Genomic DNA, 17,696 nt, shown 5'->3' with positions numbered 1-17,696 from the left:
TGAACTCAATATATGGTTGGAATATAGCACTGGTCCGTTATTCCTGGCCTGATGGTAGACATCAGTGGTCGGCGGTACGTAGCGTCTATGAATATTAGTATCCATAAATGCCCCCCTTTGTATTCCCCACGAGCCCCAGATTGTTAGAAGGTAAAATTGGGGGGAAACCCTCTTTCTTTCAAAGTTCTTCTAACAATCTGGAAAAAAGATAAAGGTGAATTGAGATGGTGCAGAGCATTTTTGGTACTGGAGCGGTGGTGAGCAGTTTTACTGGTTGACTAAGAGGTAACCATTTATTAATGATCTTTCCAACATGGCAGCCTTTCAGTCTTATTCTCCAAATTCTGTCTGTTTTTGCCTATCTCAAAAGGTGGCCTTTCTCTGCTGAATATAAGGAACTTACAGGGAACTGCTGATCAATCAGCTAGTAAGCAACCACAAAAATATCCACTGATTCTCTTTAGGGGTAGAGTACTTCGAATCTGGCTTTGAAACTTAACGTGCTGTTTTGTCAGTTCTATGTGGCTTGCAAAATGCACCATATTTTGAATCAGTTCATGACACCTTCTAGACAGAAGTGATTTTCTCTTTTATGCAACAATAGAACCTTGTTTTAAAATAAATAAAAATTGTCACTGAGCATAGTGACCTGGCCTGAGGCCCATTTCCAAAACACATTCCTTGGAAACCTCAGGTAAATTTAAAGCGATCTGAACAATGTGATGCCTCATGGAGTGAATTTGCTATATCCTCCAGGAGGAATTGAAAGAAAGAGGCCAGTGGGAGCTATTTAGTGTGGGGCAGGATAATATTTTTTCCCCTCAGTGGAAATTCCAAAACTCACTCGTTAGGTACGTGGGAAACCGTGACGGTGAACTCACTTCAAAGACCACTTTAAAGGCCCCTCTCTCTGTTTGCCCTGAAACCTGGATCCGCATCCCAGTTCTTTGACCAGCCAGAGCCAAAAACAAAGGCAAAGTGTTTCGGAATGACAGACTTTCAATGGGGATCAGATTTCATGTTCGGTTGCACAATGAACAAGTCGGGTGGGTGGAGCTCTCTGTGCAAAAGCTCACCTAGTGAGTGAAGACCGTGTGGTCATCGCATGTTTCCTCTTGGGAAGGTGTCAAGAGTCTGTAGCTACAAGCCGAGGTACATCCTCCCATGCGACAAATAGGTCTCTGCTGCAAAGCCAATGAGTTTTGAGGGAGTTTTGAAATCTCGCCAAGGATCAGGTGCCAGTAGCGTTTATCACAAAGTGTTCAGAGTCACTGCAAGAATTTAATTTTTGTTTCCATTCTGGGGTTCTTTGGAATTTTCTTGCTCAGTGATACCTTAGAGTTTTCCAGCCTCTTTCCTTGCTGCTCAGGTGCAACTGTGACTCCAAGCTACTTTCATCGTGGTCCATCTTCCAAAAGATGCTTTTCGGTTCCCAGCAGATGGAAAGAAGCCTTGGCTGTTTCTGTGACGCCTCACTTTGCCTCTGGTCAACTCTAGCTTGAGTTTTCTTTTTGGATTCTCCTTCATCGTCTCTTTCCCAGGCTGAAGAGATGGAAATAGCCGCAGGCTTTCTCTATTAAAATCAAGCAACATTACTAATTAAATCAGTTTAGTACATAGGATTGTGTCTGTCTGTCTATCTATCTATCTATCTATCTATCTATCTATCTATCTATCTATCTATCTATCTATCTCACTCCATCCATCCATCATATTTTGAAACTGCCCATCTCCCTCATAGAGGAATCATGGGTTGTATGTGCAAATAAAATGTTATAAATAAGAAATCTTAAAATAGAGCAAGAGTAGTTAAAAATCTGACTTTAAAAGTTACTTAAAAGACAGGGCTGGGCTTTCAGGCTGCTAACCAGCCCACAACTTTGTGCTCTTAAATCTTAATCTTCAGAGTAGCCAATCACCACAGATGGTTAGAGGTGAGTGAGCCTCGGCGTGGCTACACCGTGGCCTCTGATGAGCAGGAAGCCGCGTCTCTAGGGTCATCTTTGTAGCTGTCTCGGAGCACTTGAAGGGCTGGCGAAAATGGACCGTCCCAAGGCTGGAGCCCTTAAACTTACCAAATGTAGCTGAAATAGTCCACTCCATCCTCATAAGTTACTAGCCTATTTCTCAGACTGTACTGCCATAGTTTTGGAACGATAACGATGTCATAGTTCTGATCTGAAAGAACCTGAAAAGATAGAAGAATCATAAAAGCTGTAAAGAAATTTATAATTTCTTCCCTTTTCTACAGATTATAACTCTGTCCTCTTGCAGTTCATCTTCCGTTGAGGTTTCTCAGAAATAAAGCAAGATACCTTTAAAAATAGATTCTAGCTTGACTGTCGCATTTGAGCTGCTACTGTGTAGAGTCCCAGTTGTGACGGACGGAAGCAGCGATGCTGAGAACATTCTCCAATATCGCACAATAGTGAACTTCCATTTGAGGTGAAAAGCGCACAGAGTGGCCTTGCTGTTCTCAGATGGCTACATGTGATGATGGGTTTTGAGGTTCTTTAGAAGAGCTCCAGGTTAGAGTTACTTCTCACCTGACTCAAGGAAGCAGTTCAGAAGCAGCTAGGTGTCATGAACTCCTAGCAATCCTCTAGTCCGGAGGTCCCCAACCTTTCGGGCACCGGGGACCGCTTCCATGGAGATAGGTTTTCCATGGGCCAGAGAGTGCGTGGTTTTGTGTGCTGCCTGCATCCCACGGATGGGGCTTTGCTTGTTTGTGCGGCCCGGTTGCTGGCATGGCGCGGCCTGGTTCTGGTCCATGGACTAGGGTTTGGGGACCCCTGCTCTAGTCATTTCAGGACAGCTTGACCAGCTTGACCATTTTGTCATCACAGGTAATAGCTAATACAGATAATCCCTGGGTCCCAGGGGTATTAACCTCTTGTCACTAAATCCTAGAAGGTCCAGCAGCTTAATGACCACCGTTAAGGGTTTTTTCCCTATGCCTTGAATCAAAAGACAGGTTACGGTGACAGTTTTGGAAGCCACTGTTTGCCGGTCAGCTGTTCTGCAGTGCTTCTGGTCTGCCGGAGCCGCACTGCCGTATGGCTCTTTATCGGTTGCTGGCTCTTCCCTCTCCATTATTTCCTCTGTGATTTCTCTACGTTTGCTGATTAAACGGTGCCCACTGGGTAGCCGGCAAATAAAACATCCGGCCCTCTTTCTTTTTCCCTGCCAGCTGCTCCGAATGCCAGGACCTCCTCACCAACTGGTACTACGAGAAGGATGCCAAGCTGTACTGCCCCAAGGACTACTGGCGGAAGTTTGGGGAGTCTTGCCATGGCTGCTCGCTGCTGATGACGGGGCCCGTCATGGTAAGCCTCACCCCGTGCTCTCCCTGGCCGTGGCCAGCTGGCATCCCGGGCTTCCCTCGGGGAGAGGCGAATTGCCTTTCTTCGCCACAGAGGGATCGCTGGGCTTCCCTGCCTGAAGGGCCATATAAGCACACGCCTTCCAGCAAGCAGGGTGCCGTCCTTCAGGGTGGAGCAGGTAAAACAGGAGAGGCGTCTGTTGAGATTCTCAGTCCTCACGGTTGTCTCCAAGGTGCCTTTGCAAAAAGCAAGCGGACTCTGGCTTCCTTGAGGAAGAAGAAGAAGACGTCATCGATTGTCACCGAATGGTGAAGGATAGATTCTGACAGGGGGTGTTTGTGTGTGTGTAAGGATTGTATTTCTTTGCAGTCATCTGGTTGTTAGCGCTCTCTCTGAGAGCCGTAAATCACTAACCCTAACCGTGTCAGCACTGAATTTTAAAACCCCAAATTGCTTCATTTTATGAGGTACGGCTTCAGACGTTTGGCCCTTTCAAGGATTGGGTGAAGGGACACTTGGGGGTCAAGGAGGGACACACTAATTTCATCCCTTAAGCTAGTGTTTCTCAACCCTGGCAACGTTAAGACTTCACCTCCCAGCATTCCTCAGCCTTGACCCCGCCCATTAAAAGCCAGAAGATTCTCTGGGCTTTTTAGTGTCCTGGAGTCAGGTTTCTTATTTGGTTGGGGGTGGAAGACCCTTCTGGGGGGGGGAGAGAAACATGATGTCAGGGAGCATGGCAAAGCCAGGTCGCCTGCATGGTGGGGGGTATGTTTTCTTATGCTTTCCTAGGCTTGGGAAAACTTTTAAATAACGCTAATCTCATCTGGGGGCTTTGGCTGTCACAAGCGTCTCCAGTCTCAAAAGTGGTGAGAGACCTCAGGAGACCTCAAGGGGCCTGAATTCACGGAGGAGACTGGCTGAGGGCTGAAACCTGGCGGTGGCTGGGGGGAAACCAGAGTTGGCTTCCACGCTGGCCTTGTGGCTTGAAGGCAAGCTGCAATACAGAGGAAGCCCTCCTCGCTCTACATACAGCCGGTAGATGCTCTAGCTGGGTAGACAAATCTCCTGGCTTTATTGTTTCTTTCTTCAAAGTAACTGGAAGACGTGCAACAATTTTAGGCAGTTGAAAGATGGGGGGGGGGGCAGGCGGGAAGCTCCAAGTTCTCTCCCCCCCCCCGGGTTTCCTATCTTTGCTTTGGTCCTGGGATGGAGGGCAGCTTCCCTACTGTCTTCCCAAGGGCACCTCCTGGAGACACAGTCTGGCAAGCAAGAAAGGCTGCCAAGCACGGGGCTATAGGGCACCTCGGTTTCCCTCCCAGATGCTAGCAGTCCATAGGAGGCTATTTAGTGAGCAAGAAGCCTGATTAAAACCCAGCAGGGCCTGGCAAGGTGATTCCCCCCAAGGGTGCCTGAGGTTTTCCTTCCTGGAATCCCCCACCCTTCCTTGGTTCTTGTGCTGGCTTGCCAGCCCTGCCTCTGTTTCCCAAGCAGCAGCAGACACCCCGTGGCTTAGCTCCTCGTTTCCTGCTGTCAGCTGAGATGGCCCCTCCGCCTTAGCCCAGACTCTCCTTGCCAGCTGCCTTCCAGCCCCACCATGTGGAAGCAGAGAGAACCAAGCGGTCGCCAGCTGGCTCCTCGCTCTCTTCTGCCCTGGAAGCGTCTCTGTGCAAGAGCGCAGAAGGAGTCCCTGATCCTGAGACTCTCTGCGGCTGGGATTTCAGACTGGGACAAAATTCTGTATTCAGGAAAAAGGCAAAAACATCCCTGGGATTTCTAGAGCCTGCTCGTTTTCCTTCTTTACCGTCCTGCCCGTCCCTCTCCTTGGCAGGTGGCTGGGGAGTACAAGTATCACCCGGAGTGCTTCGCCTGCATGCAGTGCAAAGTGATCATTGAAGACGGCGACACCTACGCTTTGGTGCAGCACTCAGCTCTTTACTGGTAAGGAGCAGCGGCTCCCTCATGGGCTTGGATGGCTCTATGGGACAGGGCAGGCCTTCTGCTCTGTCCTGAATGGCAGGAAATGTTTGTGTTTTCCCCCACTCCACTCCCCAGAGAGGGGGGGGGGACCGAGAGTGCGTTCTGGTCCTCAACCACTCTGGCTGGGCATCAGGAGCACGTGGGGTCAGTGGGTCTTCACGGCACCAGGTAAGGAAAGGCTGCATGAGATGAGATGGTTCCGCTTTTCTGCTCTTCAGACCTTCTTTCTTATCCACATGCGAGGGTGGAACAGGCCCTGCCAAGGCCTAGGATTTGGGAACAGGAATCGGGAGACCTGTGCTATTTGTAGGAGACAGTGGTTAATCCGTTGGCCAGCTGCCTTCAAGTGGTCGTGCAACCCAGATCTCCGAGTGCCTACTAAAGGGGAAGACTGGGAGGGGATGTCTGTCCACGTGATGTCTTGGAATTTCTTCGGAAGAAAGTGGAACAAGGACCACATGTTTCCCCATTGGCCAGCCAAGCTGCCCTTTGGATCTCTAGCCTTGGAATCTTGATGCTTTCCTTCTCCCTAGCCACCATGGTCCTATGTGGGGAGATAACCCTGAGGGCAAGAGGGAATACCAAAAAGTGAAGGTTGGAAGCAAAGCCGTCTGAATATAGGCCTTGTCTTCACAACCAGCAGCACTGTAGGGAAGGTCAAGGGTTTCGATGAGCTGCGTCCTAGCTGACAGCCTGGGCATGGGAAGCATACACGGCCTTTTCTGTCCTCCGGTCTCAACTAACAGCAGAATTCTGTTCTCCTTTTTCAGTGGCAAATGTCATAACCAGTTCGTGGTGACGCCAATGCTAGAAAGACTGTCAACAGAGCCTCTGTGTGAACAGCTGCCGTACACTTTGACGCTTCTATCCATCCCTGCCACCACCCAAGGCGAAAGGGGGTTTGCTGTGGCTGTGGCAGGGGGCTGCTCACCCTATGCTGCTACTGTTGAAGTGAAGGAGTGAGTATGAAGCTCTTGTAGCTATGAAATGCGTGGGGTTTTGCTCCCATCCTGGTATTTAGAGATCTAAAGTCATCGTCGTGTGGCTTTGCGTTTTCATTCAAGCTTTGGCATGGATATGGTTCCTGTCACCTCGAGCAATGATCTCCATTGAGAAAGTGGTCCCTTTTGATCCTCCTGTCTCTCTCTCAGTGGCATTAATGCCAGTGGCCAAAGTGTCTTTCTCTGTGTCTTGAAAATTGGAGGCATCGTGTTGAAATTGTTCTGTTTGCGAATTCTTCCGAAAGGAGCCCTCGAAAGGACTAAAGTGCAATGCATTTTAACGCGTTGCCATTATTAATTGATATGGCACTTGTGATCTGTCTCACATGTAACCTGCATCTGCATAATCTTTGCCTCATCCCAGTTTCAGTCTTGCATCACTCTGATACAGCAGATGTCATGCAGGAAGCGTCTACCTTTTAGAAAAAAATCTTAGAAGAAGTGAAAGTTTCTTTTAACACATAAATAACATGGAAAAAAAGGCAAGGAAACAGTCAGTCCACTAAAGAGAGAAGATGGCAAGGAAGTAACAGGCAGCAGAGAGAAAGCAGAACTGCTTAATTCATTCTTTACACCAGTCTTCACACAAAAAGAAACTATAGCCCAACCTACAAAAACTTAACTGTAAAAGACAGACTAGAAATAAAAATTAAAATAAGCAAGAAAGTGGTTAGAGAACACCTGACTGACATTGATGAATATAAATCACCAGGACCTAATGAATTACCCCCCAGTGTTCTGAAGGACTAGCAGATGTTATCTCAGAACCATTTTACCATAAATTTCAAAGATCCTGGAACACCAGTGAAATACTAGAGGTTTGGAAAAAAGCTGATATGGTTCCCATCTTCAAAAAAAAGGGGGGGGAACCGACCCAGGAAACTATAGACCAGTCAGCCTAACCTCAAAACAGATCAGTGAACATATAGAAACAAAATTATAACTAGTAGCCAGCATGGGTTTGTTAAAATCAGATCATGTGAAACCAATCTTTCTGTATTCTTTGACAAAGTGACTACATTAGTAGACCAGCAAAATGGACATAGTATACTTATTTTTTTAGTTTATCTTAATCCCATTTATATCCCGCCCTTCTCCGAAGACTCAGGGTGGCTTACAACCTAAGAAGCACAAACCAATGTGCTTAGCAATAGCCTTCATTCTATGTATATGCCTGCTTATTAGGGCTTTCGCCCCCCCCCAAGCGGCATTATTACAAAGTCAGCTTATTGCCCCCAACAATCTGGGTCCTCATTTTACCTACCTCGGAAGGATGGAAGGCTGAGTCAACCTTAGACTTAGACTTCAACCTGAGTCAACCTATACTTAGACTTCAGCAAGGCATTCAACAAAGTAGACTACAACCTACTTCTTGGTAAAGTAGAAAAATGTGGGAAAGACAGCATCACCACCAGATAGATTTGTAACTGGCTGACAAACCATACTCAACGAGTAGTCCTTAATGGTTCTACATCTACATGGAAAGAAATAAGCAGTGGGGCACCACAAGGTTATGTCTTAGGCCCAGTACTCTTCAATATCTTCATAATTGACTTAGATGAGGGAATAGAAGGGGAACTCATCATATTTGCAGATGACACTAAGCTGGCTGGAATAGCCAATAGCCCAGAAGACAAGCTCAGGATCCAAAAAGATCTTGACAGACTTGAACAATGGCCCTGTCCAACAACCTGAAATCTAATGTGGAGAAAAGCAAGGCTTTATACCTAGGCATGGAAAACCAAAGGTACAAATACAGATTAGGCAAAATCTGGCTCAAAAGAGGACAGTCACTTAAACGTGAGCCAGCTGTGTACAGCAGCAGCCAAAATAGCTAATGCAATCCTTGTATAAACAGAGGTATACAATAAAAATCACACAAAATATAAGTACCACTTTATAAAGAGGGACGCGGTGGCTCAGTGGGTTAGGACGCTGAGCTTGTCGATCAGAAGTTCGGCAGTTTGGCGGGTCGAATCCCGAGTGCCACGTAACAGAGTGAGCGCCTTCAGATGTTGTGGGTGCTCCATCACTGGAGGTTTTTAAGAAGAGACTGGACAGCCACTTGTCCAAAATGGTATAGGGGCTCCTGCTTGAGTTGGGGGTTGGACTAGAAGACCTTGAAGGTACCTTCCATCTCTTTTTTGATTGATTGATTGATTAAGAATTCTGAAATTCTTGGTGAGGAATAAAATGGGATTTCTCTGCTGATCGAGGAATTGGATTTGCTTGTCTCTGTGGTCACTTTCAACTCTGATTTTTGCAAAAGAGGAAAAAAGAGAGAAGCATGTGGTGGAGCATATTACAGCAGCCTATGTACACCAAGAAATCTTTTTCTATATCATCCAGAAGTGCAGAGGGCATGGTTAATTATGTAAATTATAAAAATTACAGTGCCTCTGTTGGTTGGTCTCATTTATTTCTTGTGACAATTTTGGAATTAAGAAGTTGCATTCTAGTTTTCTGACCAAAACATTTGCATATGATTTAATTTGGGTGCGGCAAACTTCCCAGAGAGATTGTCCACCTGTGTAACTGATTCTGTATAAATGCTCGTAGGATGGGATGAACTCCACCTGCCCACAGTCTCTGTTCCGCTTTGCATTCCTTCCACCTCCTTCATTGATCTTTTCTGGAAGTCAAGCATGCTTCCTTCTCAGCTGGAAGTCCTTGCAGGACCTAACTGCTGGAAACTGGGACTGTTGGAGAAATGTGAGAAAAACCTAGAGAAAAACTCCTGCGACTTTTCAGTAGTGAGACACTCAACGTTGAACTGAGTGCAGTGGGAAATGAATGCAATAAATCAAATAAGTATGTTCTACAGTAAGGAGCTGTGGGACTTGGAGAAGCCACAGATGCTCCATCTTGCAGAAATGGAGGTGAAGATGGCAAATGTAAAACGGGGGGCTTCCTGGCAGACACCCGCAGCTTTTTGAGATGCCTGTTTAGAAGACCTGCAACAGCGTAGCCCTTCTGGAGCAAGCAGAAACAGGCATCTTGCATCCCTAGCTTGGCTTTGGCTTCCCTTTAGTGACCCTTGGTTTGGTGACCATTTGACGTCTCAGTGGCATTGAATGAACGGTAGTTATGCACTGCCCCACTGGTCACGTGATCAAAATTTGGGTACTTGGTAGCTCACCCACATCTGTCTGTCTGTCTAGCTATCAAACTAGCGATCAAACTATCCAGCTATCACATTTATTTGCTCCCCATCTCGCTGTGGGGTTGATCTGGGTGGTTTACAACAATTTAAGACCACAGGATGCGCTTCACTTCCCCCTAACCCCATCTCTCCTCCCACCTCTGCCCTCTGAGCTGTCCTGCACTCCATTGCCACCAACCCCGGCTGTCCCTTTCACCGTCACCGTCCCAGCTGCTCCAGCTGAGGCAGCTGCTGGCCCTCCCAGCAGCAGCAGTGGGAGGGAGGGAGGGAGAAGATAACAAAAATCAGCTGGGGGTGGCAGGGGTAGGTGGTGATGGAGTGTGGGGTGTCCCGAAAGGCAAAGATAGGGAGAGAGCTAAGCAAGTAGTGGAGGGGCCTTGAAGCCCAGCCTGGGGTCATAAAGACAGAAGCACCCAAATGCTGGTCATTTGTGCCCAGGAGCTCTGCGACAGCCGTAACTGAGGGCTGCTCCTGACTACCATTCGTTCATCGCTACTGTCACTGAACAAAAGGTCATTAAACGAGGACTACCTGTACTTGTTCCTAGGAGGAAACGCTTGCTGGGGTGTCCTCCCCAGCTTGTACTTTTTCCTCTCCCCTTTGCTATGAGGTTCCTCATAGAGACTCATGGAGGAGGCAAATGTTTTTTTCTTCATTCAGAGTCGACCGGATGCACATCAGCCCTGACGTCCAAAATGCCATTCACCCAGGAGACAAAATCTTGGAGATCAACGGAAACCCAGTCCGCACACTACAAATCGAAGAGGTACGTTCCTTTCTTGTTTCCTGACTTGAGGAACCCAAGGCCTCTTGGGGCACACGTTGGGTTTCTCTGAAAAGTGAAGAGCAGCTGAGAGAGAAGAGAAGAGCAGGCTGGCTGAAGGGCCCTGGGGGGGGGGGGTTGTCAGAAGACCTGGCTGCTTCTTTAAGGTGGTATTTTAAAACAAAAGTAAAGGTAAAGGTAAAGGTTCCCCCACACATGCGTGCTAGTCGTTTCCGACTCTAGGGGCCGGTGCTCATCTCCGTTTCAAAGCCGAAGAGCCAGCGCTTGTCCGAGGACGTCTCCGTGGTCATGTGGCCGGCATGACTAGACGCCAAAGGCGCACGGAACGCTGTTACCTTCCCACCGTAATGGTCCCTATTTTTCTACTTGCATTTTTACATGCTTTCGAACTGCTAGGTTGGCAGAAGCTGGGACGAGTAACAGGCGCTCACTCTGTTACGCGGCACTCGGGATTCGACCCGCCAAACTGCCGACCTTCAGATCGACAAGCTCAGCGTCCTAACCCACTGAGCCACTGCGTCCCTTAAAACAAAAGTAGGGGTTTCATATTCTTGTCTTCCTGAGTGCCAGTCGAAAAACGTGCACCTGTTATTTTGATTTTCATCGCAGATTTATATGACATCAACAAAGCAGCCCTGATCAGGAAAAGTGGCTTAAACAGCCAAGACACGCTTTTAATTGAACTCAGCCCAGTTGCTTCTTAAGAAAATGAGCAGGCAAAGAAACGCCTCCTTCAGCTAAAACCCCCCCACATACACACACACCACATCCCAGGCTGATGGAGGAAGACTGTGCATCTGTTCTTTTGGAAACCTTTCCCCAGCACGGCCCAATTCCCTGACTTCTTTCCTTCTCAGGTCAAAGAACTGATTCACAAGACAGACCAAACCCTTCAGCTGTTAATCGAGCATGACCCGGTCTCTCAGCGCTTGGACCGGTTGCGCCTGGACTCCCGCCTGTCCGGGGGCCATAAGAAACCCTCCACCCCTTCTATTTCTGCCTTGGCGCTCAAGGAGAATCTGGAAGGGACCCTGCGGCGGCGCTCCCTCAGGTAACGTACCTGGACTCCAGAACGGCCTGCTCGTCTCCAGCTGGGAAGTGGAGCACCAGCAAGTGCTGCCCTCTGGCCGTAACACCAGTCCTTTGAGGTGGGCAAGCCAGGGAACTGACCGGGGCCGGTTTGGCTGGAATGCTGCTTAATTGACCCGGGTTCGAGTAAGAGAATCTCGAAAGCCTGACTGGGTTTTCCCTTCTCTCCCTCCTGCGGCTCAGGATGGGCTGGGTCCGAGTTTCTTGCTGGTGTTCATTTCCCAGGCTTCGGTCAGGTGGCTGAACACGTTGCTGGAACCGTCTCCACTGTGTAGTGCCTGCAAGGCCCTTCGCTGGCTCTCCGCAGGGCAGGCGCTTTCCCTGTCCACGTCTGCTGACCACGGCTCAGCCTGCTGTGGCTCCTCGCCTTTATTGTAAACTACCAGCCAGCCATAGACAGGCAGCCTTCGACTTACCACCCCAATCGGGATCAGAATTTTCGTTGCTAAGCAAGATGATTATTAAGTGAGTGGTGCCCAATTTTACAGCCTTGCCACGGTTGTTAAGCGAGTTACTGCAGTTGTTAAGTGAATCACATGGCTGTTAAGTGAACTTGGATTACCACCATTGACTGCTTGTTGGAAGCTGGTCGGGAAGGTGGCGAATGGCCGCTGTGTGATGCCAGGGTGCTGCAGCCATTGTAAGTACATGCCCGTCGCCAGACTCCCAAAGTTTGCTCACATGACCTTGGGGATGCTGCAACGGATCAGTCATAAGTCGCTTTTTTCAGTGCCTTTGTAACTTCAAATGGTGGCTGAACATGGTGGCAAGTTGAGGCCTGCCTGTATAAAGCGTAAGAAATAAGTGAAATAGGCTGGATACCATCCCCTGAAGCACGCGTTTCCTGACACAGCAGCTTTGTCCTGGTCGTCTCTGTGGCCGCTGAGCTACAAGGAGTAACATAGGAAGCTCAGAGGTTCTGTCCCTGAACCCTTGGCCTGCTCTCCAACTCTGGAATGCCTCCTCGTTGCTTCTGCCACCATCTGCCTCTGCCTGGTGCTTCTCCCTCTGATCCTGATGTGTGAGATCAGCACAAGCATCCTGCAGCCTTGGCACCCTACTGGCAAATGGAAGAAAAACAGATGAGAACAATGGGATCAAACATCTCAAGCATTACCCTTTAGTCCAGGGGTCCCCAACCCCCGGTCTGTGGACCGGTACCGGGCCACAGCATGCCAGCAACAGACAGGCAAAGCCCCATCCGTGGGATGCAGGCGGCACACAAAACCGAGCACTCTCCGATCCACGGAAAAACCTCTTTCCACGAAAGCGGTCCCTGGTGCCCGAAAGGTTGGGGGCCTCTGCTTTAGTGCTCTGAGGGTTTGACCAGGAAAATCGCCCCTCCCTACTTTGAGGGTTAGATCAGTCACGAGGTATAATTAAAATCAACATTAGGAAAGGGAAAATATATAACAGTTACTTTATTTGTATATGGTCACCTGTAAAAACAGTTGTTGGTAGAAGAAATAAAAAAATGCTGTTTGAATCCCAAACCTGAACTTTAAGGGATTTCTTATAAACTTGGAGAGGGTTATAATCAGTGGTGAGATTCAAATATGTGAGTAACCGGTTCTCTGTATGGATGCCACTTCCGGAAGTCCATTCTGGGCCTGGGCAACGAAAAATTAGCTACCAGTTCTGCCGAAGTGGTGCGAACCGACTGAATCCCACCACTGGTTATAATATGTGATAAATCTACTGCTCAGAGATCCCAAGAGGCATCAAACATACTTAGGACCTCATTTATAGTATACTTCAAAGACAATGAAGATCTTAATTAGCACATAGAAAATAAAGGATAATCTTAATGCAGTACTAGCTGGGCATTAACCCGTGTTCAATACAAACTCGGCAACTTTTAAATGTGTAAACTCCCAGAATTCCCCAGCCAGCATCCAAACCACTGCCATGCAGCTCAAATTTCTTTGGGTAGAACAGACTGAAGGCCAGAGACCTGAGTCATAACAGGGGAAGCCAAAATTACCTGAATACCCAGCAGGAATAGGTGGGCTATTGGAGTTAAGTGCGGGAATAAGACTAGGAAACTTCCAGTCCACCTTCACTCCCGCAAGCTCCATGGGGGACTCTGGGCCACTCAAAATCTTTCAGCTCAACTTGCCCCACTGGGTTATTGTAAAAAACCCTCAGAAGAGGGATGCAGGAGACGAAATCCACAGCTTGTGGACTTCAACTCCAAGAATTCCTCAGCCAGCCAGGTTGAGTTGAAGTCCACGAGTCTCCAAGTTGCTAAGGGTGGACACCCTTGCTGGGTAGAGCAGTTGGCTGTGCACAAAGCATATAGTTTGTGTATTTTAATTCCATTTAATTCCATTTATATTATCTCATATACAGCACATCCCACTAAACAGATTAACAGAATACTATTGGTTGGTGGTCACCTACATCTCACAGCCCAAGCCACTCAAATCCATTAATGCTGCACCAGAGCCATACCCGACAATAACCCTGTAGCTTCATAGGCCCTAAGTGGCAGCACCTATAAAGACCACCACCCAGCCTGAAGCAGATTCTCACGAGCAACAAGAAACCACAGGACAGTGAGGCTAACAGGAGACCCTCCAATAAATCCAGCTCACTAGCGTGCCTCTTGGTGGCGCAGTGGGCTAATGCCTCCTTAAGTAACACCAGCTGCCTGCAATTAGTGCAGGTTCGAGTCACCTTCCATCCTTCTGAGGTAGGTAAAATGAGGACCCAGATTGTTGGGGGCAATTAAGCTGACTTTGTAATAATGCCGCTTGGGGTGTGTGTGAAAGCCCTAATATATACATAGAATGAAGGCTACTGCTAAGCTTGTAAGCCGCCCTGAGTCTTCGGAGAAGGGCGGGATATAAATGGAATTAAAATTAAAATAAATAAATAAAAATTTACACCGCCAGCAGCATATCAGACCTTGGCAACCTCACAAATAAGACTGGATGCACACAAGATCACGTGCTCTTCTAATGCCATCGTTTGCTGGCAGTTCTCCTTTGGGTTCTGTATAGGACGAACAGGCCCGCTATTTTGGAAACAGAAACTTTGTCAGCACAATGGACCACGAGGCCAGTGGATTCACAAACATCAATAAGTTTCGATCTATTTCAACAAACAATGATTTTTAACACTTCATATCTGTTAACTGTTCTTGTAATCTGTCTCAGACGCAATCTGCCCAGCCATTCTCCCACTTTCCTCCACCTCACCCCAATGATGAAATGAAAGTTTATACCTTTTAATAATAAATTTTGTTAATCTGAAAAGGTGCTACCAGATTTTCTGACGTTTGGCTAATGTGAACAAGGGAACAATAGAAAACCCTAAAGTAAATTGCCGTTCAGGAGCAAGACCCCTCCTAGTCTACTTTTTCGGGACTGATGGAGATATTTAGTAGTGCGTTAATTGGATTAATTGGGTGTATATGTTTACTTTGTCGTGTTCTCATCATATGCTAGACAAATAAATAATTGGATCTGTTCCTCCTGTAGAGGCCAATTTAGGGACAGGATTGGGCAAACTAACAGATATGCAAAGGGTTAAAAGGAGGGGGCATTGTTTGCTAGCCTGGATCCTGGTCTGGCTCATGAATGTTCAGCCTGACCCTGCATGGAGCCAGTTCTCGCTGTTGCTCCTCTTGGCCTCTTTCCTCAAAGGAAAGGGAGCACTGATGGCACCTGCAGTCCTGCCAGAGGCAGCCCCTTCTGCATGTGTGTTGTATTCCAGGCGCAGCAACAGCATCTCCAAGTCCCCCGGGCCCAGCTCCCCCAAGGAACCACTCATCCTGAGCCGCGACATCAGCCGATCGGAATCCCTTCGCTCCTCCACCAGCGGTTCCCAGCAGATCTTCCGCCCCTGTGACCTGATCCACGGGGAGGTGCTGGGCAAAGGTTTCTTCGGCCAAGCAATCAAGGTGAGAGAGCCAGCTTGCCTGCCCCCTTCCTCAACACCCAGGCTTCACGTGTTAATTTCATCCCCCCCCTCCAATCCTCAGGAGCCTTGGAGGTGACCATGAACTTGATGAATTGTAGAACTGAATACATAAGAGAGTTTGCCACTTCCACCCTTCTTCCTGTGCATCAGCAGAGTTCTGCCCCTGCATCTGGAGGGCAATTAGCTCACATGGTGTAATAGGATGGAGGGTTTGTGTCACTGTAAGTTGGGGGTGGGGGCATGGAGGGAGGCTCAGCCAATGAAGGAATGAATGAACCTTTATTGTCAAAGTACAACCATGTATACATTGAGATTGGCTGAGCCTCCCTTCGTGCCCCCACCCCCAACTTACAGTGACACAAACCCTCCATCTTATTACACCATCTGAACTAATTGCACAACACACCGGCCTCGCAAGTCAAATATGAATAAAGTTTATAAAATTATTTCCCGTTCAAAAGCCTAACAGCCCATGGATAAAAGCTGTTCTTCAGCCTGTTGGTACGGCTGGCTATACTCCTATATCTCCTACCCGACGGTAGGAGAGTAAAGAGATACCGTCCAGGGTGAGAGTCATCCCTGAGAATTTTCCTCACTCTTCCAAGGCAACGAGCCCTGGCAATGACATCCAGTGGTGTCAGGGGACAGCCCACAATGTCTTGTGCTGTGCTCACCACCCTCTGTAATACTTTCCTATCCGCGGCTGTCAGATGAGCATACCAAACCACAATACCATACGAGAGGACGCTCTCTATAGTAGACCGATAAAAGAGGGTCATTAGCCGTTGTTCTACCCTGTTCTTCTGCAAGACCCTGAGAAAGTGAAGCCTCTGTTGGGCCTTTCTAGCCACCTGGGTTGTATTAACTTTCCAGGTCAGATCTTCACAGAGGTAGACTCCCAGAAATTTAAAGGAGGAAACTCTCTCCACACAGTCCTCCCCGATGTAAAGTGGGGCAGGTTCCTCCTTTTTCCTCCGGAAGTCTAGCACCATCTCTTTCGTCTTGCCGGTGTTCAGGTGCAAGTTGTTGTTACGACACCATATGGATAGTTTTTGTACCTCCGCCCTGTATGCTGTCTCATCCCCACTGTAATAAGACCCACCATGGTAGTATCATCTGTGAACTTAATTATTGCAGTAGATGGGTCGGATGATACACAGTCATATGTGTACAAAGAGTGCAGGTAGGGGCTAAGCACGCAGCCCTGTGGTGAGCCGGTGCAAAGCTTCAGGGGGGTGGACAAAGCAGACCCGACCCTCACTGTTTGAAACCGGTCCCCGAGAAAGTCTTGAATCCAATCGCAGATGGAGGGGGAGAATTTCAAGTCAGTCAGCTTCTCGATGAGAGTGCTCGGCAAAATGGTGTTGAAAGCCGAGCTATAATCAACAAAAAGCATCCTGACTTGCTACAGAGTATAAAGCGGTAGCTATGGCATCGTCTGTCAACCTGTTCCCCCTGTAGGCAAATTGATGTTTATCGAAATCTCAACATATACATGGTTGTACTTTGACAATAAAGGTTCATTCATAGAATACAGGTAGTCCTTGACCTGTGACCATTTGTTTAATGATGATTCAAAGTTACAAAGTTCAGTGGCCGTGAAAAGGGACCCATCCTCAAAGTCACAGCCATTGTACATACCATTGCAATTCAGGCACTTGCATTTTACTGTGGTTGCAGCATTGTGCAGTCACATGACCACAATTTGCAACCTACCCAGCCAGTTTCTGACAAATAAATTCAATCGGTGGGGGATTGAAAGTCAGATTGCTTTAACAACCACGCAATTCACTTAACATCCCGGTGATTTGCTTAATGACCATGGTAAAAAAAATACCTGCAAAATTGGGTCTGGTCACTTGATGGCTCACTGAATGGGTGCATCGCTTAGCAACCAAAATTGCAGTTCCACTTGTGGTCATAAGTCAAGGACTTCCTGTAGGTTGGGCGGCTTGTATGGTGGTTGAGGCAGGACCTTTTCAGTATGTGGAGGGAAGTCTGAAAGGAGAATGATTGATGGGAAGCGCTGTGGGGGGTCATAAATAAGGAGGAGCCTCATTGCTGGGGAGAAGGGGGTGCAGTGTCTTCAGTCAAAGCAAAGAAGGTGACTACATGCATCCAGTTTTGGTCACCACGATGTAAAAAAGATGTTGAGACTCCAGAAAGAGTGCAGAGAAGAGCAACAAAGATGATTAGGAGGCTGGAGGCTAAAACATGAAGAACGGTTGCTGGAATTGGGTATGTCCAGTTTAATGAAGAGAAGTACGGGGGGGGGAGGGCAGGATAGCAGTCTTCCAATATCTGAGGGGCTGCCAGAAAGAAGAGGGAGTCAGTCTATTTTTCAAAGGATCTGAAAGCAGGACAAGAAGCAACGGATGAAAACCAATCAAGGAGAGAAGCAATCTAGAACTAAGGAGAAACTTCCTGAC

The 17,696-nt window shown here is 47.8% G+C and overlaps 1 protein-coding gene and 1 long non-coding RNA gene across 4 annotated transcripts in view; one reads left to right on the top strand and one right to left on the bottom strand.

The window, feature by feature from the left end:
- LIMK2 (LIM domain kinase 2) overlaps positions 1-17,696 on the top strand; it is a 60,854-nt gene that overhangs the window by 30,187 nt on the left and 12,971 nt on the right. For both annotated transcript variants that reach the window (XM_081338673.1, XM_081338674.1), the window contains 6 exons: positions 3,191-3,326; positions 5,155-5,264; positions 6,074-6,262; positions 10,128-10,233; positions 11,109-11,302; positions 15,061-15,247. In XM_081338673.1, the coding sequence (XP_081194799.1) occupies positions 3,191-3,326; positions 5,155-5,264; positions 6,074-6,262; positions 10,128-10,233; positions 11,109-11,302; positions 15,061-15,247 (922 nt within the window). The remainder of the gene's footprint in view (positions 1-3,190; positions 3,327-5,154; positions 5,265-6,073; positions 6,263-10,127; positions 10,234-11,108; positions 11,303-15,060; positions 15,248-17,696) is intronic.
- Positions 36-11,390, bottom strand: LOC308674315. 2 transcript variants are annotated; one of them, XR_014027856.1, is made up of 4 exons: positions 11,312-11,390; positions 8,198-8,557; positions 2,076-2,188; positions 36-1,573 (listed from the first exon to the last, which is right to left on the bottom strand). It is a non-coding gene; the product is annotated as an uncharacterized lncRNA (long non-coding RNA). The 2 variants fall into 2 exon arrangements; XR_014027857.1 differs by lacking the exon at positions 11,312-11,390 and having other exon boundaries at positions 8,198-8,996.

The sequence above is a fragment of the Vipera berus genome, assembly GCF_964194415.1.
Source record: "Vipera berus genome assembly, chromosome: 14".
Classification (NCBI taxonomy): Eukaryota; Metazoa; Chordata; class Lepidosauria; order Squamata; family Viperidae; genus Vipera; species Vipera berus.
Note: the sequence above shows the minus strand (reverse complement) of the source record. Positions and strands in the feature narration are given on the sequence as shown.